Source organism: Cinclus cinclus, chromosome 18 (assembly GCF_963662255.1).
Source record: "Cinclus cinclus chromosome 18, bCinCin1.1, whole genome shotgun sequence".
NCBI lineage: Eukaryota > Metazoa > Chordata > Aves > Passeriformes > Cinclidae > Cinclus > Cinclus cinclus.
Window position 1 is genome coordinate 6,980,687 of NC_085063.1, and position 23,253 is coordinate 7,003,939.

General features: G+C 51.1%; 2 protein-coding genes across 6 annotated transcripts; both read right to left on the reverse strand.

The window, feature by feature from the left end:
• Positions 1-2,431: 2,431 nt before the first annotated feature.
• Positions 2,432-14,044, reverse strand: GDAP1L1 (ganglioside induced differentiation associated protein 1 like 1). 4 transcript variants are annotated; one of them, XM_062505067.1, is made up of 6 exons: positions 13,865-14,044; positions 11,319-11,511; positions 7,886-8,059; positions 5,818-5,915; positions 5,575-5,689; positions 2,432-2,775 (listed from the first exon to the last, which is right to left on the reverse strand). In XM_062505067.1, the coding sequence occupies exons 1-6, from the start codon at positions 14,042-14,044 to the stop codon at positions 2,432-2,434; spliced, it is 1,104 nt and encodes a 367-aa protein (XP_062361051.1). The 4 variants fall into 4 exon arrangements, with proteins under 4 accessions (XP_062361051.1, XP_062361050.1, XP_062361052.1 ...); XM_062505066.1 differs by having other exon boundaries at positions 11,319-11,538; XM_062505068.1 differs by lacking the exon at positions 7,886-8,059.
• A 4,197-nt stretch (positions 14,045-18,241) lies between these two features.
• LOC134051360 (oxidative stress-responsive serine-rich protein 1-like) lies at positions 18,242-23,244 on the reverse strand. Of its 2 annotated transcripts, none has more exons than XM_062505077.1 (4): positions 23,210-23,244; positions 22,246-22,366; positions 20,490-20,600; positions 18,242-19,872 (listed from the first exon to the last, which is right to left on the reverse strand). In XM_062505077.1, the coding sequence occupies exons 2-4, from the start codon at positions 22,320-22,322 to the stop codon at positions 19,188-19,190; spliced, it is 873 nt and encodes a 290-aa protein (XP_062361061.1). In that variant the 5' UTR covers positions 22,323-22,366; positions 23,210-23,244; the 3' UTR covers positions 18,242-19,187. The 2 variants fall into 2 exon arrangements, with proteins under 2 accessions (XP_062361061.1, XP_062361062.1); XM_062505078.1 differs by lacking the exon at positions 23,210-23,244 and adding an exon at positions 22,930-23,048.
• Positions 23,245-23,253: the final 9 nt, after the last annotated feature.

Sequence of the window (23,253 nt, forward strand, 5' to 3'; positions counted from 1 at the left end):
TATTTCTAGCTGTTAACCTGTACAAAATCCACCATTACAGTATCAGTAGCTTCCCAGCAGCCCACAGTACAGCACTGGTGACAGCTCTTGTCCATGCCTTGTTCCAGCTGCTGGATCTGCCTGGTTTTCTTTCCTAAAACAGCTTTTCCTTTCCTAAAACAGCTGCATTTTAACAGTGTTTTCCAAACAAAACACACACCTATTTTCTCCAGTGTTTAGAGGTCTGATTTACTCCATGACTTTAAATTTATTCTGTGGTTTAAAATACAAAAATAAGTAAAATTAAGGAGCAAAGTAACCAGCAGCAGTCTTGCTAAGCAGCTTCCTTCTGCACCATTGTTGGGCTCAAATCCTAAGAATGGAGGAAGTATTCGCAGTCCTTCCCTCTGGGTTTCTTGGCCTTGTAACCCATTAATGTTCCTTTCTACCCCTGGTGTGTGCATTTCATCAGCTTTTGGAGATCACCAGGGAATGTGGTGGAAAGGGTAAAATCCTGGTAAGGGTTTCATTTTGATGTATCTTTATAAATCTTTTGGGGGGGGGGGGGGGGGGGGTTCATCACCAGCTAATGACCAAAGAGAGGATAACCCATAGTTCATTTTCTTACACCTTTAAGATTCAGCAAAAGGGAGGAGCTCAGGGCACTGTCCTGCCTCCGTCTTCGTAAAGAAAGAAAATAACTACTTCTTCTCAAGTCACCAATTCCACAAAGCAAATACTGAAAGCGTGTGGGAGAATGAGTGTCTGCAAGGTTTCCCTCAGCAGCCTCAGCTGCAGGAGCCAGGTATGCACATGCAGGTGGTGGATTTAGGTTCTCATACACCCATTTTAAGTGCAGCCCCAACCACAGGGGGCTAACAGGGAAAACACAGAGCCTCTGCAGCTACACAGCCTGTTGTATTCCAGAAGCCTGTCAGACCAGCCTTATGACAAGCACCCTATAAATGTGTGCATTTTGCACTCCCTATGTGCTCATCCCTTGTAATTCCTGCTAAATATTCCCAATTCTGTTGCTGCTGGGTCGTATCAAAAGGTCCTGGGGAAGCTTGCTGCTTTCATATACATAAGGATGACATTTGAATCAGAGGCAAATGCAATTCCTATTATTTCAGCCACACTTGGCATATGTTCCTAAGCCCTGAGATGCAGCATGGCTCCCAGGGAATCACTGGATTGCCTGGAAATCCAGCAGGCTGAGCACTGACAGAAATTAGTGGTTGGAAGAGGAATATATATAATTTCTATGCCAGTTTTATACCAGTGCAGTACATGAGCCAATGCACAAACCACCAGCACATCCCACTGCCCTCAGGCATGCCTTGCACTAGGACCAGAAGGACGTGGAACACATTTAGAGATGCAAAGCCATTAGTCCTCCCATATGGTTTATTGAGGATCTCAGTTTCCAAAGCATGAGTAGCAGTGAGGCCTGTTATTCTTTCCAGCATGCAAAAGGCACAAGAAAGTCATCAATGTGATTCTGTGCAAAGTGTTCCTAAGAAAACACACAGCGAGGAAATGACAGAAAAGAGCCCCCAATGGAAGAAAGCCAAGGCGCCTTCGGGAAAGTGCTGAAAAGTTCTGAAAATGGTTGTACTTTTTCAGAGTCCAAATATGCTCAGTTGGTGAAAGATGCTTTGCAAATCCGTGAAAGAAAACTCAAGAGACAGAGCCAAAAGGCTTAAAACAATAATCTCCTTCATGTGCCAGAATTCAGGATGAAAGTCAAAATGATTTATCTCAAGAAAAAAGTGTGGCAGTTAAAGACAGACATGAAATTCCTTAAAAAAAAGCCCACCAAAATCAGACGTAGAAAGTGGATACATTCTAAGAGCAGCTCAATAAAAAATATTCCTTTTAATGAAAATTATTTTTAAAATGGATACTTGAAGAACAGAAATCCACCTTGACTGTGACCAGCTACTGCACCTTGCTCCCAGGAAAGCCTCTGAGCATGACAACACAACGCCTTCTAGAAGAAGAAAGTCCCCACTACCTGCATGTGTGAAATGTGGCCAGTGAACAATTCGGAAACACAAACACACAGGACCAAGTATCCAAGTCCCATTAGTCAACTTGGGTGTCGGGAAGTCTCCTGGGATTGCTGTCTCTCCCCCTGGAGCTGGCTGGTGCTGGAGGCAGTGCCACTTCCCTGTGGGCACGGCTCAGCCCGTGAACCCTTGAGCCTCTCGTTGGAGTTGAATACTTAAACCTAAAAAAGGCATTTACAAGTTGACGCTTTGTTGTTGTTGTTGTTGTTTGTTGTTTTCTTATTTCCTTGCAGTATAGGTTTCTACTTCTAGACTATGGAATGTTACATTAAACAATATAATTATTCATTACCTTGCTTCAAATTTCGTTACAGTTACTGAGGCTTCATCATAACTTCACACAGCACAGAGACACCAAACTAAACACCAAGCAGTCAGCACTAGATGTATTTTTTCTTTAAGTACCAATAAGCAAAATATCCCATTCCCCCCAGAGATCCCATCAGGAAGGAGGCTCCAAGGAAGGAGGGAGGTTTCCGCTTGACCAGCCTGAAGGCATTGGGTACCACTGCAGAGAGGAGCGTGGTGTGTATGTCTCCCAAAACTTTCCTGAAGGCAAAGCGTTTCTGTATCCTGTCAAAGAAGGACTGTAGGTTAGGTCTGCTGCCATCTTCCCAGTATTTCTTAGAGAGTCCCAGAAACTTGAGGCGGTGCAGGGTGGCTCCTAACAAGACATCGGCCAAAGTAAAGACACATCCGCAGAGCCAAAGTTCACACTTCTGCCCTGGAGAGAGAGGAGACAGAGCAAAGGTAAGAATCCCTTGGGTGGACACCTAACACCTTGCCCAAAAGGCACATAGGCAGGAGCATTTGTATTAGATCTGGGGTGTTTGTCCCCAGCTCTCTGATGGAGCTCAGAGCCCATCTACCAGTGACGTGATGGAGGGTAGGGGGTGCCAAAAGCTGGGAATGTGAGACTATAATTTATAGCCCATGTGAATAATCAAATTATTATCAAATCACTGGCTGCAAAGTGGCTCTGCTGCCTCTTCCCCAAGTTAAGAGCAGCAGCAGATGACATCCTCCTGTACCCAGGAAGTCCCTGGAAAAGAGCCCTCTGCCCCCCTTGAAGGATGATGCCGTGTAGTGACCCCTTCCTCTGTGTCAGTGCTCAGGGAGACAGCAGTGTCTGCCCTTGGCTGCACCAGGAGCTGTTTCAGGAGTGTCACGTCAACTTGGCCTATTTTAGGGATGTGAGAAATCCTCAGGAATCAAAACCATTTGCTGGGTGGCCTGGCTGCTCTCCCTTGTGTGCTGCCAGAGAGGTTCTGCCTTTGTTCTCTTTCCTGTAGAGGGACCCTGCTCCAGGACACCAAAACCAGCAGCACATGTGTGCCAAGGCCAGGCTTTTGGGGAGACAGAGCTCAGGGTTGAGACCCCCTGATAATGTGTAATCCTGGAAATAACCCCACTAGAGAGACATCCAAAAATAAACCAAGCTGCTGTTAGGATGGAAAAAGCAGCTTCAGGCCAGGATATTGTTAAGCACTCCCCCAGTGCCCTTTCAATACTGAAGAGCTGGGCTGGGATGGAGCTGAGGGAGATGAAAGAAGGTGCAGGTAAAGGACATCAGAAGGGACACAAAAATCCACTCTCAGTCAGCTTTGCTCCAGTTTCCTAATTCTGGGGCTCTTCATTGTCCTGTGGCTATTGTATCAGGAAAGAGAAGAGAGGCTCTGGTATGGCACCTCAGTACAGGCACTGCTGCTGCAGGGCTGCAGGCAGGACCAGGCTGGGGCAATTACGGGTAATTAGCAACCCTCATTTGTAGCTGCTTGGCAGCCTGCCAAATCGTGCTGGAGGCACTGCCTGAGTGGACAGATTGCCTGTGCCTAATTAGTCAATAAATATTTTCAGTGACTAATGATTTGTGGGGGTGTTGCAGCCAGAGCTTCTTGGGTGCGGTGGGGATCGTGTGGGTGCTTCTGCTCAGAGGAGAGGGGAGCAGGGCTGAGGCAGCTGCCTCAGTCCCAGGCACTGCTGCAGGTGAGGGAGAAAGCACATGTGAGGATGGAGACTTCGGGAGAGAGCTGTGATCCACCCCTACCCCTCCTGGCTCTGGGCTTGCACCCATGCTGAGGGCTGGACCCCAATTTGGGCTGCACCAGTCCCTTGCACCCCTGCCCAGCACCGGGTGGGGTAGAAGCTCAGGCAAAGACAACTCTTCCTCTCTGAATCCATGGCAGCCCCAGCTGGGATCATCCTGTCCCAGCTGAACGGGGTGCCTGTGGCAGGGGTCTCCTCCCACCCCCCTCCCGCCTGTGTCCCCAGCAGCCTGGGCTGCGTGCGAGTAGAGCTGCTGCACTGCAGATCCTGGGAAGCTGCCAAAGTGGTGATCATGCCCACTGCTGAGATCCTGACCAGGCCATGGGCACGCTGTGGGGGTTTGGGGTTCTGGAGCAGAGGGCAGGAGCAGCACACAAGGACTGAAGGCATTGCAGCACCTGGGTGCTGGCAGCAGCAGCAGGGATCCCTCTGCCCAGGCACCTGGGATGTCCTCCCAGGGCACCTCATTAGGCTAAATTCTGCTGTCCCAGTCCTCACACCGATTAATGACTGTGTTTGAGGAAATTAGGGCAAGGCAGGATGCCACTGTGAGCACATCAGGGCTCTTGGTAAAGCCCCAGCCCGATGCCCTGCAGGGCCCGACCTTGGCACCTCCAAGGACCCTCAGTGTGACCTAGAGAGTGACGCACGGCTCCCCAGGGCCGAGGCTGGCCCCGAGGGCAGGGGCAGCTGTGGGACCATCCCCTGAGTAACTGTGTCTGGGCCCTGCTCTGCATCTGGCACCGTGGTGCTGGCAGCCCTCCCGGGGCTGGGGTTCTGAGCCCTGCCAGCAGTGGGGAAGAGAGGAGGAAGGATGGTGTCATCCAGGGGTGATGGCAGGACAAGTGCTGCCCAGCTGTGCCCAGGTACCCCTGACTGCCAGGGCTGCTCTTGGCAAGCTCCCAGCACCGTGTATTTGATGTCAGGGATGGCTGGTGTCCCTCTTTCCCACCTGCTGGCATGTGACGCAGGTTCTATAAAGGCTCTCCCCTCCAGAGCCCCTCACATTCCTGCCCATGCACCTCTGGGATATGCCACAGCCTGGTGATGTGAGGACACTTGGATGTGGCACATATCCCCATCTCTGCACTTTCAGCTCCTCGTGGTGCAAGTGCTTGGGGCCAGCCTGCTCCCTCCTAAACCAGACAGAGCATCAGTCTCTGTCAGTCCCTTGCTGGGTAGAGGGCACCTGCCATCACCTGGGGTGACTTTGGGGCTCCCAAAGAGCACCCATGAGGACCGGGGTCCTGCTATCCCCTGTGACAAGGGGTGCAGAGGTGGTTTGCGAGAGGTTAGTGAGAACATGGCTGCAACAACATGAGTGTACCCAAAACCAGGAGAGCCCAGTGACAGCCTCAGACCCACCAGTGGTTGTTCCATGGGAGATGTTCATCAGGTACAAAGCTTTTGGCTTTTTCTGGTGTTGTACCTCAGCCTCGTGTGGAAAAGCACTCCATAAACACAGCCCAGTGCCTACCTTGGTATTCCAATTTCCTTTTCTCCAGCTCAGCTTCAATCTGGTCTAGCACCATCCCAAGTTCTCCAAGGATCTTCTTCAAGTAGTTCACATTATCGTGCTCCAGGATCTTGGCCTGGGTGGAGAGCAGGGTTAGAATGGGGAATAAATGGATGCAGGGACACAAAGCATCAGGTGCCCATGGCAGGTTTTTGGGTCATGTTCCCCCAGCACCAGAGATGTGTATGGCTTTGACCCACTCACCATGAGCTTCTTCTGCTTGGAGAGGTAAGGCTCAGATAGCTGTGACTCCTCTTCGTGGTCCAGCTTCATCAGATCCGTGGTGGCATTTGCTAAATGTCCTGGGGGGAGACAGAGAGGCTGGGTGATGGGTGCCTGATAGCAAAACACCTCATCCTAGTGTAGCACCAGGAAAAAAAACACCCCAGAGAGCTAAAAAGGGCCAATTTCATGGTTTGCTGCTGCTGAGATCCACGTCTGAGGGCATGTGGCTCTGTCAGCCATCCCATCCACTCACACAGGGCAGCACTGGCTCCAAGGTATGGCCAATCCACCTCCCTGCAGTAGATCCCAGCCTGGGAGTTTCAGAGGGAGTTTCAGCTCTTCATTTCCCCTGCTGGATTCATACTAGAGGTGCTGAAAGTTCTGTCTGTTTCTTACTGTTTTAAGAACAGCCCTGAACTTGCCCATAACCTGGCTCCTGCAGCTCCATCACCAGCAGGCTGAACTTTGGGATGTCTGAGCTGGCTGCCCACACCTGGGTGTACATTCAGAGCACTGGGACAGGGAGGGCACAGGGGAGAGTGCTCCCTCCTGGCTGAAGATGTCCTGCCCTTGGTGTCTGGGGATGCAATTCCATGGTGTGGAGCCCATCATGAGCATGGGAAGAGATGCTCACCCCTCTGCCTCTCTAGGCATAGGGAGGATGGGAAGGGCTTTGTGCAAGGGATTTAAAGTAGGGAAAGGAGCAGAGCAAAAGGAAGAAAGGAATCCTAGAGGCAGAGTAACACCTAAGGGATAGCATAAATTACCCAAAGCTGGGCTAATGTCTTCCTGCCAGGGACCATCTGTCTTTCCCTCCTTGTTCCCTCCAACAAGGGAAACCTTGGCTCTGCCAGTGTGCTGGTGCGGGAGGTGCCAGGGCTGGCTGGGGTGGGAGCCAGCAGCAGGCTGTGCACTGCCATAAAATGCTGAAATTCCCTGTTTTCTTCCACGAGCTTGTTCTTGCTAAGGCTGCCAACCAGCTCTCCTGGGGCTGCAACTCAGATGGAAACCTGGATATTATCCTAATTTCATTCCCCTCGGGAGAGTCTGGAACCTTGGTTCACCCTCTCCTTGGGACACAACCACATCGATTTCCCTTGGCACCCACTGCAACAGGGCAGCTAAGCCACTGGCTGAGTGCAGAAGGTGTGCTGGGGAGGAAGGACACCATCAGCCCATGGACCTGCTTGTACCCCTCCAATGGCTTGGGAAAAATGCCACCAGTGACGAGGTTTGGACAAGGAGATGTGTTTAGGGACCTCGGCAGAGTGCTGGGGAGATGATGTGAGGCAGATGGGGGATGAAGCCATCACAGCAGCACCCTTTGGGGAAGGGATGGGCTCTGACCTACATCAGCCCAAGGTCTGGAGGTGGAGGTGACACTTGGAGACATGGGGAAAGCTCTCTGGGGCGGGTGTTAGCAGAGGCAGGGCAGGCCACAAGCTACACCTCAGCAACTGCCTATTTCTCTTTGTGCACACATGCATCCACCTCAGCAGAACCATCTGGGACCAAGGCAACTGAAGGGATGGGGGTGGGAACAGTGTTTTTTTTTTCTATGGGCTTTGCTTGGAGCCAGAGCCTAAAGGAAGGAAGGTGCCAATACCCTCCTGACAAGGTCGCTTTTCTGGCGAGGAATTCTCTCCAGGAGCAATCCCTGCCATCGAGTTATATTAAGCATCGTCAATGTTTCATGAGAACTTGAAGGTCAGGTACACAGACTTATGCCGATTCATCCACTGCCTGCAGCTCAATCTGGCTGCACTCTCCTGCCTTTGCCCTTAGAGTTATTGGAGGGAGAGGGACAAATTCCTGTGCCCCAGAAAGAGCTGAGGAGAAGCCTATGGGGGCATGGACACCCCCTGAATTACGAAGTCTCTCTAGGATGCCTGCAATTCCCAGATCAGCTGCACTTTGCCATTTCCCATTTCTGTGCCTGCCTGCTTTGGGAGAAAGGGGAGATGAGCAGGAGCACGGTGGCTGGCTGGGCAACGGAGCCTAAAGGAGCCAGGGAACCCTGGGCAGCCCCACTGGAAAGGCAACTTACTGCGGATCTCAGCGGTGGCGTACTTTGGGATCATGGAGTCGGTGGTGAGCTCGGGGTGCAGGATGCAGCCGTGCGTGTAGGCATCCATGGGCAGCGAGTCCAGCAGCTCCCGGTACTGCAGCACCCGAGAGTGCAGCAGGCTGCCCGGCTCGGGGATCAGCTGCGGCACGTTCTCTGCAGGGCAAAGGCAAAGGTGTTAGCAGCACCTGCGAGGGCAAAAGCACTCGTTAGCAGCTCATTAGCCTGCTCTGGACAGCGGTGGGCTGGCTGAGGCAGAGCATTCACTCAAATCTGTCATGCTCTGCCCTCTCCCTCCCTGCTGCCCATCCCGGCCAGGAGTTCAGCCAGCCCATGCCCTGAGATGAGATAAACCCGCAGGGTAACAGGGAAGTGTACAGTTGTCATTACCCAGCCCCACAGCCCCCATGTTCCCTGGGGTCAGTGCAGCCAGCCCCGAGTCTCCACAGCCCCTCTGAATCTGTACACTCTAATTTCACATCTCTTAGAATGGGAGAAAAATCTTCCTTGTCTGCAGAAGAGAGCTAAAAGATAGGGATTTGAGTTTAGGATCTCCTGAGTTACATTTTCTTTACTCCAGTGACAGGAGTACCAGAAGTACCTCATTCTCTTAGGCTTCCTTGAAAATCCCAAAAATGTTCAGTCGGAGTAGATGACCAAAGGAGCCCAGTGTATCATCCCTCCATGCTCAGCCAATGTCTCTCTCAGCTGCAGGAACATCCCTTGCCCTGGCTGGCTCTGCTGCTCCCTACCTTGCTGGGTTTTATTAACTTTCCAAGGATGGCAGTTTGCACTGTGCCTTTTATTACACTTTCAGCTCAAAATACGTGGCAGGTGACAGAAGCGGCAAAACGTTGCTCTTGTCTCCCCCAAGTTTTTTAACTCTCCCAGTTTTTTAAGGGATCATGAATGTTTATAGTGTCTGCAGAAAGCAGCTCACAGGTACTGAGTCAATCCACCACTGGGACTCTGACTCTGCTGCCCACATCCTGTCTGCAACAGTGGGTTCTCCGTGTGCCAGTGTCTCACCTGAGTTAGGTCACACTGGCAGAAGAGTTTTGGCAGATGTGACCAGTGCAGGCCCTTGTTTCAGGGCCTGAAGTGACAGCTGTGCTCTGCCCAGCCCTGCTGGTGGCAGGAGCTGAGCTGCAGGCATGGCAATGCCTGACAGGGAACTTGCCTTGACATTGTCGTGCCTGCTGGTGCCCATGGCTGGAAGAGAGCCAGGCAAATTTTAGTACGTCCTGTACTGGAAATCTCCTCATGGCTCTGACCCGGACTGCCCCAGCTGGAAGGATCCACAGAGCTGTTCCCACTGTAGACATCAGTGTCACTGTCCCCTGAGCAAAGGGAGCTTTTGGTGGCTCCTCCCTGCCATGGGCTGCTTGCTGCCTGGGCTCCAGCTCTCCAAGTGGGGATTTTCCACCCGAGAAAAGTGACCAGATGAATGAAACAATAATCGACCTATAGCTTGTGTGCTCATTCCACAGGGCTCCTGGCCAGCACCCTGGCTGGGGCTGAGGCTGCGAACAGCACATCCAGGGGGACTGCCCCATCCCGCAGGAAGATGCAGCAACCACAATGAAATAGTGGTGTGATGGCCACCAGCCCAGTCCTTCAGCACGTTCCAGGGAGGTTCTTCATTGGGATGGCTTGACTTGCCTTTACATGTCACAGCAACCTACACAGAGGGGCTGCTGTTGCACTCTATGGCTGTGCAAGGGGGTGCAGACATTGCACTCTTGCCTGGAAGAAATATTGCCCTGGTCAATTCATCAGTGTTTTCTAGGCACTGCAGTGTCCTAGTCAGAAGTACCCTCAAATGTGGCTTATTGGCACTATTCACTGGTATTTTGGGGGAAGGAAAACATTTCTCCACACAGCACCTTTTACTGATAGCTGGCTCCCAGTGTATGTAAGCAGCTGATAAAAGCCATGCTCTTAGCCCAGGGGAAAACGTAGCTCAACAAAAATACCTGGTAAAGGCCTTTTCAAACTCTACACATTTCTGCAAGGGGGCTGATTCCCCCTCAGATCAGCACTGCCACATCCTGGTAATGCTTTTGGCAGCTGCATTGCTGGGTGATAGGACGGAGCAGAGCATGGAGCAGGGAGTGATGCCTGCAACCTGGAGCTTCCCCTCTCCATTTCTCAGCAAAGAGGTAAGAAACTGCACCTGGCTGGAAAATGTCAAAGACAGGAGTTTCCCAGCGCTCGGACAGCTCTGTGTCCCCCTCCTGCTGGGGACAGCCTGTTGTCACATATGTCAGACCACCTGCCCTTCGCAGAGACCAGGTGAAGCGGTGCAGGGACTGACACTCCCTGTGTCCCTTGGCGCTGGGGCCGCTGCCAGGCAGGAGAGCAGCTGCCATTCCCTAGGACCTGCTGCTGGTGTAGGACTCTCCTGATGGGGCCATCCCTGCTGCCCCACTGGCGAGGGAGCTGCGTGCCTGCACGGAGCAGCAGCACAGTGGCGGGGCCGGGAGAGGACAGCAGCTGAGCTGGCAAGGCGCCCTTGCTTTGGGAGCTATTTTGAGATGTTTTTGATATCTCTGTTGCAAGGGAATGGATGCTGGGGCGAACATCGTGATGCAAAGCCCGAGATCCCTGCTCAGCTTTGAAGCCTGCCCAGTGGGTGTCCCAGCCCAGCAGCCCCCAGGATTGGGGGAATGAGGGTGAAGCGGTGTAAGGTGCCAGGGAGAGGCTGCTCATGGCAGCTGCCGAGGAAAGCTGACTTTGAGCTCTGTCTCAGCATCTCGGGGTGCTGGGTTCAGCAGGCCACTGCCTGCAGCCCTGCTCTGGGGGGAATATGAGCTTCCCTCTCCTGGCTGTCCCCTCCTCTGGGTTTGTGTCATATCATCCTCCCGTGGTCCTCAGCACCACTGGCTCTTTTTGGCTTTAAGGAGGCTGTTTTCTCTGAGGCACAGCAGCAGCAGGGACAGTAGGGTCCCCTATCCATGGCCCAGGAGCCCTCGAGGAAGCGGGGAGAGGGGCAGCAGCACATGGCTTAAACCCACCTTCTCTCAGCAGAGGCCCTAATAGCCCTTTATGCAATCACCAAAGTACAAATGTGCTGAAAGTCAGAAGTGTTCCCATGGGCTGGGCTCCAGTGGGGCCTCTGGTGAAATGCCACCAGGCACCATGAGGACTGAGAGAAATTTTCTGGTTTGGAAGTGTGACTTCCAGGACAGAAAAAGGGGTATTCAGCTACCACACCTGTCAGAGCCCTCCAGAAGGGAATTTCTACTGGAAATTCCTCCATTTCACAGGAAAACATAGAATTCTGGAGAGGGCTGTTGGTTTGCTGATCTTCTGGGGTGAAGATAAAATGTTAAAGGAAAAGTAGATTCGTTTAGCAAATAGAATCTGGACCAGACACGAACTTCCTCTGAGGCACAGCCCAACCTTGCATTACCTCCCGTGAAGTTCTTCTCCATGTAGTCGATGATCTGGTTGTAGTCGCTGATGATGTTGTCCCTGTGGATGATGACAGGCACCTCCTCGCCCAGGTTGAGCCGCATGAACCAGGGCTCCTTGTGCTCCATCAGGGGCATGCTGACATCCCGCTCCTCACAGGGCAGCCCCTTCTCTGCGATCACCAACCTCACCTGGGGTAAGCAGCCGGGGAGAAAGGGCTCAGCCCCACACATCAAGCTGGTCTCCAGTACCCCCTCCACCCCATCACATCCCAGACCCTTCCCTAAAACTTAAACACAGTGACATGCCGGGATCACCTGCTTGCACTGCAAGAAGCCAAGCAGCTGTTGCTGTAAAATCCAGGCAGCCAAGAAAGAATTTGTTTTCCTGGCAAAGAGGGGATACCCAAACCCATCCTGTCTTCTCAGAATCATGACCCATCTTCCCTGATCTTGGTGGCCTGTGTGAGGGGCAGAGGAGCTGGAGGGCTGAGAGCCAATCCCTCAGCAGTGCGTGGAGGGAGGCAAGAGCTCCCCAGCTGGGGGGGAATGAGTGATGCTGCTGTGGACCCCAGCATAGCCCAGCACATACCTGAGGAAGAAAAGGAGGAGGCAGAGGAGGAAGCAGAGACTGCAGCAGTGTTATGCCTTGCACGTGCACCCAATGAGTCTGGCAGAAGGAGACCTGGACACTGACTCATGTATGTCCCACTCTCAGGACTGGACTCTAGCTTTACCAGCACGTTTTGAGCAGGTGCAGGCTCTGTTCCATGGGAAGTTCCCGGCAGCCCCTGTGACCCTGCACAGCATTCCTCCTCCTCTTCCTCCTCCATATTGACATCAGCTTGAGAGATCACCCAGCACCTTCACACCTCTGTGTCAAACCTGCTGCCTTCCCCTGTCACTGCCCTCCTCCAGCCCTGGGCCAGCCAGCAGCACGGTGGGGGTGGCACCTGCACAGCTCAGGGGTGGGACAGGTGAGTCCAGCCTTGCAGAGGGGCAGGAGTGAGGCTGGATGTGGGACACCATCCCCATCCCCACCCCAATCGTCAGTCCTCAGGGCTGATCCTGCTGCACTGCTCTGTGCATGAGATGGTGTTGAATATGCACTCAGGGAGGGAATTTTAGGCTTCTGGGTTATAAAACTGTTATGAACTAAGTATGTCAAACAGGAAAAAAAAAAAAGCCTGAGGGGTATGTGAGAAAGCCATGATTTACAGAACCACTGAATAAGGGAAAAATACTCATTTTCATACAACTAGCAGCAGCTAAAAATACAATTTACCAATTTAACATATATAAGCATTTCTGTGCGTACTTCAGAGTTCCTGGGGAGTTAGTCATTCATTATTCACAGGACTCGCAAGCTATTTTTTTCTTTTAAAGTCAAACAAGAGAAAGCCTGGTTTCCTCAGCTGCAACCCGTTCCTGGCCTTTTCCTCACAGCTGATAAATAAACCTCAGCCAGTAGCACCGTGGGCTATCCAGCCCCAAGCTCCCTGTGCCTCCTTGTTCTGCTATCAGGAGCTGAAGGCCTGGCAGGAAGGAGACAGCTGCTGGCCATGAGGCTGCCCAGGCTCCCCCGGTGCCTGAGGGCAAGGGGAGCCCCTGCCAGCACCCCAAAAGGGGATCCCAGGCCGGGGTGACGAATCATTCCTGGGGAATTCCGCGGGGAGCCGGGCGCGAGCATCCCCGCCAGTGCGGACCCCGAGCCCGTCAGTCCCGGGCTGCCGGCGGTGGCGGGGCCGACCGTGTGCAGCCACCCTGCTGCATTGGGCATCCTCCCTCCTTTGTGTCTGCACTCAGGAACGGGCACCTCTGCCCCGGCCTTCCCGCTGGGCTCCGGAGCTCGGCGAGGCCCTGGCGCCGGGGAGCTCGGTGTTCGCCACCCACCGCTCCGAACGGCCCCATTCTCCATATGCTATTAATGGCTTAGGGATGATGGGGGGTTTGGGGCCGGGGGAGAAGGGTGGGTTCGGTACGCAGCTGCTGTGCTGAGAAATGAGCACGTACTATTGTCTGGAAAACAGGATTTCTTGCTGGGGTACCCCGGGAATAGAATTTCCAGGGCAGTGCTGCAGTGTGAGGGGTGAATCATCGCTGCGTGCTGGGGTCCGGGATTCTCTCCCGGGCACCAGCTTGGCTCGGGGCTGCCTCTCTTCTCGCAGCACCAGGATGGTCCCGGGGCCCGGCTCTGCCTTTGTCTGCTCTCCCGGCCACGCCAGTGTGGGGCTGGGAGCGAGCACAAAAGCCGAGCAGGTTGCCGGTGCAAGCCGTGATCCCAAAGCAAAGGCAAGATTTGGCTGAGCCCCCCCACCCCGTCCTCATCCCCATGCCTATCCCCATCCCCATCCCTTCCCCAGGCAGGTGCTGTTAATTAAAAGGTACAGAGATGTGCCTGGCCGCGCGTTGCTGCCCCGGCCAGCCACGGGGCTGAGCCCCTCGCTCTCCCCCGAGTGCATCCATCCTCCCCAGGCGAAGGGATGCCCTGGGACCTGGAGGTGATTCTCGCCCGGGAGCCCGGCCGAGCGATTGTTTCCTTTACCTTTTGTGAGCTGAAAGACTGGGTCCAGTGGTACAAAACCAATCTGTCCTGCGATTTGAGAGCGGGGTCTGTCGGGTCGTGATTTTCCTCCCCCTCCGTGGATTTCCCCGCGTTGTTCTCCAGCGCCGAGATGGGCCACCAGCTGCAGTTGGTGGGAGTAACATTATTGGGAGTCGCCATGACAGCGAGCGAGCGAGCGGGAGAGGGACGGGGAGCGAGCGGCGCTAGCCCAGCATCACATGGGCTCCTGCCAGCCCATCGCTCCCGGGGCAGCTCGGGCTGCCCGGCTGGGGCTGGGGCTGGGGCTGGGGCTGGGGCTGGGGCTGGGCTCGCAGCCCGGCCCCGCTCGTGGCGGGGCTCCCACGGAAACGTGCAAGCATCGCTTCAACAGAGGACTCAGCAGAGGAGGTTCCTGCCTGCCTGCCAGCTCGGCAACCCGGGGCAGCTCCAACCCCTGCGGCTCCTCGAGAACGTTTTTCAGCAAAGATTAGGAATTTTTTTTGTCTGCTTTTGATATGGCGGTTGTGTAATAAATAGCCACAGTGATGGACACTTGGCTTTAAAATGCCTAGAAGGTGTCGTGCTTGCCTTGCAACCTTCGCGGAAAGAGTCAGCAATGGCTCTTTAAAGGTATTCAATTATTTTTGGAGAGCACAAATTAATTTCTGTCTATTGGGTGTTATGTAGCCCATACAGAGGCAGAGCCCAGGAGCCTTTGGTGTGCACCAGAGCCCGGGTTGCCTGCCCAAACTGGACAAAGTAGGCACAGCTGGAGGTCACTTCCAGAATTAGCAAGGTGTGTCACAATTCCAAACCGGCCAGGAGACTCGGAGAGCACTGGGGCTTCTGGAACTGCTGCTTCTGCTCTTCCAGTCCCATGAGCATCACCCAGAGGTTTGCAGGCACAGGTGTAGGCAGCTGAATACAGTGACCTGGACAGCTGGACTTGTGCTTTATGACACTTGGCTTTGTCATGCCCCATCTTCAGCAATCTGGGAGCCTGGAGATAATTTCCCACCCTTGGAACAATTGTCAGTGCCAGGGGATACAGCCAGCCCAGTTCAGGGGGTTGTAGGGGCAGGTTCAGGTAAGGATGGGGTGAGAGCTGTGTAGCACAGGGAACCAGCCTGTGTCTCAGGGTGTGTGAGAGCTCTCAGTCTCAACTACTGGGTCTGGTGAGGATAGGAACAGGAAGTTTTGGAAGATCTGGGTCAAGTAGGGAAACTGAGGCATGTTTCACCCAGGACCACTGGGAGGGAGCAGGGCCAAACTGGTTCCCAGCTGCATAAATACAGTGCAAGGAGCAATGTTGTAGGGAGTGGGAGATGAAAATGGGTTATTTGTTTGTTGTGATGTTCTGCTCCTCAGGGTGTGCAGGAAGGTGATGGGAGGGGTGGGAAGTGCTGTGCTCTGCCCTGGCTCCTCCCTGTTCTCTCCCCCCAGGAGGAAACAGCCCCCAAAAACAACTTCTCTCCCCAGCCCCGGTGTTCCCAAGTCTCAGAACTGTCCTCAGGGATACTGATAGAAAGGTTCTTGCTTGGCCTCTGCTTTGGGGCTGCAAAAATGAGGGAATACTGAGCTTTGAAGAGCTGGCGCCTGCAGCACCACCCTACCCTCGGCTCCACAGCTTCCCCTGCTTGCAAGAGTCTTTGGGGGACTCCTTGCACTGGAAGTGGACCCGGTGGGTGTAGAAAAGGCAGGGCGCAGGTTGACCAGGCAGCAGCCGTTCTCCTTAAGTCGCTGTCCAGAAGGCCCCATCTAGTGGTACATGTTGTGATGAATTAATGCTGCGCCGTGGGGAGTTAAACAGGACATGTTGCTGCATCCCTCTGGGTCCTGCAGGTACACGGTGCCTCTGTTGGAACCTGTTTATTTAGCTGGGTTTTGGCTGGCTAAACTGAGCAAGGCTTCAAGGGCATGAGGGGTTCCAGCCCACTTTAGGGGTGCCCTGACCTTGTGTGACCTTGAGATCGTCCGCAGCTCTTCAACACAGCCTCCCTGACTGCCAGAGGGGTCGGTGTGGGGCTGCCCCATGGGATGCTGTGCGCTGGCAGAGCCCTGGTAGAAGGTGCCATCGGAGCAGGATTGTGGCTGCTGACAGTTTGGAAATACTGAATCCAGGGGAAGGTCTCACCTCAGAGCTGATGCAAAGGTTACAGAGATGAGAGAACAGGAGGATGGTGTCGGTCACAGGACTTTGCAGGCACAGAAGAACCTTTCCTGTTTTAGGAGAGGCTGGAAAACAGGCTCTAGAAACGGCTCAATTGATTTTATTTTTTTTTTCCCAGTGGCCTGATTCAGTGTCTGCCAATGTAAAGCTCAGCTTGGATTTATCTGGCTTCTCTAAGGCAAGAAAGAAATGTCATTGATCCAGGGTGCCCTTCTGCATCCTTCTTCAGTTGAACTAGTCCTGAAACTAGAGGGACAAGGACTTGTAAAGTGCTGGGAGTGGGGAAGCTGCTGGAAAACACCCAGGCTGGGTCTGCTGATATAGGAAATAGAGAGTTGGGATCTGATTAGAAGTCCTGGGAGCACTGCAAATCCACTAGTGCTTTCTCAGAACTTTTCAGAAGTATGCTGTAGATTGACTGCAAACAGATCCTAGAGCATCCACACACAGAAAACATCCCCCAGGCTTGTTGGGGCAGGTACAGCAGCAGCTGGGAGCAATAGGGCTGCTGCATTCAGCACTGTTTGTACCAGGGCATCTCTACTCATCAATCAAGCTAGAGGTGCTGTGCAGGCATTCCCGAAGATGCAGTTTTCCAATAAATCCTGAGGTTTCAGGCAGGCAGCAAAAAGAAGTTACTGCATTATCAGAGTGATATGGATGAGCTAAACTGAGAAGGTTTTGATGGAAACAATAAGTTTGGGCTTCTCTTAGGGCCCATCACTCACCCCCAGGGGTTGGTCTGTGCTGTGCAAATGTCAGCAGCAACGTTCCAGTACATTTGCTGCAAACCTCACAATTGCAGTCACAAACCAAAATATCTGCCCTTGCTGTGCCACAGGCAGCACTCAATGTGCTTAAACACTGGCAAGAACAGGGGTTCAGGCAGAAAACAAAATGACTGAGTTATTGTGTTTTTTTCCCTTTTTCCTTCCTCCTTCACTAGCAGTTAGTCCAGTCCTCCACAGGACACCCTGGAAGTGTGCCCTCAGAACCTGCTCTCAGGCTTTTCCCCCCACCTGGCCTTCTGGCAACCTGAATTCACTTCTCTGCCCTCAATTTCAGGCTAGATCTTGTACTAGTTTAACCTCCATTATTTCCCCAGTTCCTCCTCTCCCCTGGACACTGCAGGTCTGTGGCACATTTGCAGCTCCACAAGTGAAAACGTGCCCTTCCAATGCTGTCAATCCATACTGGGTTTATGTAACACCAGTCCAGACACTTCCTGGGGTTCTGCACACTTTATTGAAAGAGCAGCACAACAGAAACTGCCCCAAGGTGACCTTGACCAGGCTGCCACTCCACATTTCTACAGAAGAGCCTCGCTCTGCCCCTTCATAAGGCTCCACATGCAAGAGGAGTGGGGACAACAAATACCAGGCTTAAATAACCATTTTTGTGCATGTGGAAGAGCTGTGCATCAACTTCACGCACATGGACTCTGGATCAGTGCTTGCCAAGAGGCAGGGAAACTGTTAAAAGGGGAAAAACCCTCTGTCTAGCAACAATTCCCATGGTTTTAAAGAGGGCACAGAACCAAAACACGAATAAAAATAGGAGCAGATACCCTCTGCTGAAGCAGAAACAGCCTTCAAAAAATAGCAGCAACAAAGATAACTGGTACTAAATATTTATGTTTAAAAGCAAAGTACATATGATACCAGATTTTCTGTAGGGAGAAAGAAGGGGAAGTGGAGAAAACCCAAAGTGTGTGTGGGTATTGAAGGCTAGTGCTGGAAGAGGGAGGCGACATGAGAAAATGTAGAAATCATTTACATTTGAGTAAGAGCAAATACTGCATGCTGAATATATGCATGAAGCTTAAGAGCAAAATTAGTTTTAGTTGTATTATGTATTTTGATTTATTTGGATTTTAAATCTCAACTTCCTGAACTTGTAAATGTTAAGGATGGTGAGAATAAAATCTACAGTGGTTATCATCTAGAATGTCTGAGCCTTCTACAGCACAGAATACAAGGCCAACTGTCCACATCTGCTTTTCATCTATTTTTATACAACTGCTTGTGACTCCTTGGCTTGCTGACCACTCATTTTTTCAGCATGCAAGTAAAAATTACAGTACTTTACTCAGACATGCTTGTTGAGCATGTACAGCTGACACTGAAACCTGAGTTTTGTTAGTTTTTTTAATCAGAAGGTCTTGTGGGAAGATGAACGTAAGTCAAATTATTCAGACTTTAAGTTGCTGGGTTTTGACAAACATTTATTAATGCAAGTCTCGGCAACAGAATTTTTTATTGCAGTATTTTCAACCAGCAGGAATGTCATAGCTCTACAGCACAAAGCCAGGATGATACACGTCTTGTTCACCCCCTTTCCACACCACTCTGTGTATCAGATGTGCTCAGAAACATCCTGTAGAGATGGTTCCACCTTCTCCACTTCTGAGACTGCACAGCCCAAAAAACCTGGTAGCCTGCTTTACTCCCCCCTAAATTATTCCATCTGTAAAGCACAAGTAACAAAATATATTTTTACTTCTAAGAGCTTCACTTATCTGCAGAAAAATAGAACTGCTTAAAAGTGAGAGAGTTAGATTAAGGAAGGGTCCAAGCACACACCCGCATGTTCTGGACCTCTCAAAAAATTTGTAAGTAATAAGCATTCACAACTTGATCCAACTAAAAAAGGAGTCAGCTAGTGTTTGAGGGAAGGAGATTCATCCTATCCAAAATGCTGAATGCCTTCTCATCCTTCTCTCTAAAGCAGGATAAGGAGGATGGAACTGTATCTGTGAAACTTTTCTCTAAGTACTGAGATATATTAAGAATGAACATTCCAAACACTTCAAAATATCAGCAAAAAAAACCTAAAAAGTTTTTTGGTTTTCTTTTTTTTCCAAAACATAGTGAAAACAGCATACAGAGCTTCAATATCCACAGCACAAACCAAAAACCAAACAGAGCTCATTTGATCTAGAGTGCTTTTGTTAAGGTGTGCAGAGACCTTAGTGCATTCTTTTTAGAACTAAGCTCAGAAACTATATTTATTTTTTCATTTTATTAGAAAACTAAACTGTATGAGGCAAAGAAACATTTAATCAAACACACAACAGTGAAAACATGGCACTGACAAGGCAATTAGCCCAACCATTGTAACAAACTCTGCTTCAGGATTCTCTATTGCTTACAGTCAAGTATACATCATCTCTGCCATGTGAGACATTTTCTTGGGAATATATAAGTAGTATTCCATGTATCCCGAAAGATCTTCAATAGTCACGTCATCCACAAAGGCTCGAGCTTGCTCAGAACAAGACCTGGGAGAGCTTGCTGAGGCTGTCCCAGAGGGAGATCTGTTCTGGAGGGAGTGGGCATGGACCCCCAGGACTGCCTTCTCGCACTCGGACAGGACGCTCCGCAGGCCGGAGAAGGAGTACACCTCCATGGTGCACCACTGCTTGCACTGGCACTTCTTGTCCGTACAAGGGCACTGCCTGCTGTTGCTAAGCATGGATAAGGACTGGAAATCTGAGGTTTGCTTAGAACACAAGCTGTTCTCAAAGGATGAGGAGAGAGCAGGGCAATTCTCCCCTCGCTTCTGCAAAGGCTCTTCGGCAGTGAGAGCTTCCAACGGTTCAGTTCTGTCGTTACTGGCCTCACGGTGAGAATCCTGCCTGTCCTTCGTACCACGTTCTGCTGGGACAAAAACATCTGAGCTGATGACACCCTTCGAAGTGTCTGCCTGGGGTTTGTGTTTCAGCTGGCTGTTGGCTTTCGTGTTGCAATAGGTGAACTTGGGAGGGTGCAGGACCGGAGACTTGGAGCGCCGGCGCCGCGGGACCCTCACCGATCCTCGGGAAGACTTTCTCACACACCTGCGGGGTTCAACAGGTGAGCAAGTGGGTAACTCCAGAATCTACACTACAGCCCAGTAAGTTCTGAAACGTGATTAAAAATATTTTACAAGATTATTTTTCTGCTTGGAAACACAGGATGACCGGTCACTTACAATCTCTGACACAAACTGTGGAGAACTCTGAAGAAATTCGGGTTCCCCAAAGGAAAGATACATACAAGGAACCCTTATCCAAGGTGCTTCCCCCCAAGTCTTCTGCCTTAAGCAAATGATACTCTGTCATCCCAAATTGAACTGTAGTGCAGAACCTGCATCAGTTGGAGCTGCTTGCAGAGTCACACTGAATATCCAGGTACTTCAAAAACAATAAAAGAACCCAAGAGTGAGGTGAGAGGGTTTTGCAAAAGTTTAACACTTGCAGAAAAGTACTACTGATGAAATCAACAGAAAAGAAAGTTTTGGGGACCCTCTCCAAGAGAAGATACAATATGGTTTTAAAATACTTTGATGAAATTTCCTTAAGAACAATGTATCACTTATCATTTTGTGATAGAAAGGAAAGATATCTTGAAGCAACTAATTAACAACAACTGGCACTGAAAGCAGCCTGCAACTGTTCAATGTGTCACATTTTACCCATGCCACGCTTCCTTGGAGCTGACAGTCTGCTGCTTGGCTCCATCCGTGGCTGCTCTTGTCATTGTTCTGAGAATTGTCCCGTCGCCCACGGACAGAGCTGCAATACATCTGGGTAAAAAGGGAAATGACACATCACAGAAATGCTGAACATATGGCTCCAGAGGCCCACATTCAGCCTATGTGCTTTGGATGCTCAGCTAAGCCCATCAAATTTGCTGTACTGACTCCCTCTGTAGACAGCGGGAACAAACAGGACCTTACAGACATTTATCCAACCCCTCTTACTGTACTGGCCTCATCAAGTGGCTAAAGATAGGTGAGATGAAATGAAAGACAGCCAAAATGCCCAGAGGTTGATGTCATGCCCTATTTGTACTAAAATGATGCATTAAAGGAATGTAAACTCAGGTTCCAAACGCTCTTGTCAGACAATAGTCATTAAAGATACTCTCCTACTCCTCTGAAATACAAAGTCAGGCACCTGCAGCAGCAGGCTGAGGGGGAGTCAGTGGAGAATTGGATGAGGTACAACAGGCAGGGACAGATTCTTGATTTATTTAGTTCTTATTACATTTTTGAGATAAGCATGAAGTGAAAAAAGCATCTGACCCTGGAGGTCTAGATGACAAACATAAATGTCTCAGCACATGAATCTGTATTTATAGTTACGATGGCTGCAGGTGTGATTTGGAACATGGGAAATTGTAAGAAATGAGGCTGAAATTCTAGCAAAGAGCCCAAACACTCTGCCCAAAGTCGATCTTAACGGATTAGTCACAAGATTTGAGCTGTTCACAACACATGCCTGCAAAACAAGATCTTTTTATGCCTAAGATGTCATCAGGAATCAACCAGAAGCCCACACAGTCTGCCAGTGGTACTACATCAAAAGTGTTATGATTAATAACCATAGTTCCTTGATAGAGAACAGCTATTTTTTTCCACATTGCTCAAAAGACCTCCTGAAGTAGAGGGAATGAGAAGCAAAGCAAAATATATTTCTGCATGCAGAGGAAGTCCTGAATTCACAGTGTTGATGGCTGTGGGGATGAATTCACTAGGTAACACTGTCAACACAAAACTTCCTCTTGTGTTCATAAATTCCCAAAAGACTTCAAGTGAACGGTCTCAGAGTGTTAGACTGCATAATTTTATCAACTCTTACACTACGTATTATCAGCACACCCAGTATCTTACTGAGTAAGTTTTTAGTGTAAGAATGTCTGCAGACATTTTATTCCACAAAATCCCCTGAAATCAAAAATGCTTAGAGCTCATATTTAGCCTGACTCTTCCCAGTGAGACTGGGCTCCCCAGCACACTCTGACGTGCTGGTGCTGTTGTCCAGATGCCTTCTAAGCAAAATTTTGTGCGCTAAATAAAGGCTTATAATGTGGCTGCAGACACCAGTGTTTACAGGACAAACAAACAAACAAACTCTATATCACACCAGGTGACTACAGCTACAACAGTTAAAAACAGGTTCACTGCTTAAGGTGAGTCTTTTCATGCTTCCATTCAGTCACTGTGTGATTTCAGTTGGATATTAGTCAAAATTACTCCATAATAAACTACTGCTTTGCATATTAGACAGTTATAATAACTGCATTTCATCTGAAGTGATGCAGTTCAGAGAGCAAAGAACCTTTCACCAAATTACTTTTTCATTTTGAAATATAAAATAATAGAAAATAAATACAAATGTGTAATGAAGGCCTGACAAATTACACTGCCTTTTTTGTTGCTCACTTACCCTGCTGCATCCACTCTCAGCTTTTTGAACGCTGTTTGTAGACTCTCCTCCTCTTCATCTTTAGATTCCAAGTCCATTGATGTGCTCTCAGTGGGTAACCAACCGTGCCATATAGAATAAACTGAAACACAGAAACTGGGATTTGACACTGAGGTCTGAACACACGTGGTCTGTACAAAACTGACTGACACCATGACAGGTGCTCGTTCTTTCCGCGGGCAATGCCACTGCCTTCTGACCAGACCTGCTCTGGGCTTTTCACTGTGAACTCCAAGGTCTGAGTTTTTTGGAACAAGCACAGCCTGTGTTAAAAATACCAAAGTGCCTTTTTATCAACGGGTGAATACAAATCCTGGCAACCTATGTAACTTTGAGCTGTGAGCCCGGCACCTGCAGCAAAGCTTCAGAGAGCTTGCAAGAGTCACAGGATGGTTTAGGTTGGCAGTGATTCCTGGAGGTCCTGCTCCCTTGCTCAAGCAGGGTCACCCCAAGCGGTTTCCCAGGACCACGTCCAGGTAGCCTTTGAATAACCCCAAGGAAGAAGACTCCAGAGCCCCCCCGGACAGCACGTGCTCAGGCACCCCGACAGAAGCGTTTCCCTACGCTCAGACAGCGTTTCAGTGCCCAGGCACCAGCGAGCAAAGCTTGACCGTTCTGTGCGCCCACCCTGAGGGCATTTCGCACCTTGCTGAGATCCCTCCCGAGCCTCTTCTCGTCAGCAGCAGCAGAGCGGGGGCGGCCGGGCGCCGCCCGGCGCGGGGCCGGGACCAGGCCCGAGCCCGCCCGAGGCTCCACAGCCGCGGCAGCCCAGCGCTCCGCCACCTGCCCCGGGGCCTCCCCTCGCCGCCCCGCCGGGAACACCCGCGGCGGTCCCTCCGCTCCCCCCCCGGCCCCTCCGCCGCCCACTGGAGCATTCCCCAGCCGCGCAGGGCCGGTCCCGGGGGGTCCCGGGGCCATCACTCACCCACCGCCGCCCGCTCGGGGCGCGCAGCACAACAGGACGTGACG

Bases quoted from the DNA above. Each gene is read 5' to 3' on its own strand.
- GDAP1L1 (XM_062505066.1), bottom strand. From the start codon at position 14,044: ATGGCGACTCCCAATAATGTTACTCCCACCAACTGCAGCTGGTGGCCC. The intron at 11,539-13,864 runs GTAAAGGAAACA...TGTGGGGCTGAG, and splicing joins AGTCTTTCAGCTCACAAAAG to CCCTTTCTCCCCGGCTGCTT. The intron at 5,916-7,885 runs GTAAGTTGCCTT...GTCTCCCCCCAG, and splicing joins CGCCACCGCTGAGATCCGCA to GACATTTAGCAAATGCCACC.
- LOC134051360 (XM_062505077.1), bottom strand. From the start codon at position 22,322: ATGGACTTGGAATCTAAAGATGAAGAGGAGGAGAGTCTACAAACAGCG. The intron at 20,601-22,245 runs GTAAGTGAGCAA...CTTTTTACCCAG, and splicing joins CTGAGAGTGGATGCAGCAGG to ATGTATTGCAGCTCTGTCCG. The intron at 19,873-20,489 runs GTAAAATGTGAC...TGAACCCCGCAG, and splicing joins TCCAAGGAAGCGTGGCATGG to GTGTGTGAGAAAGTCTTCCC.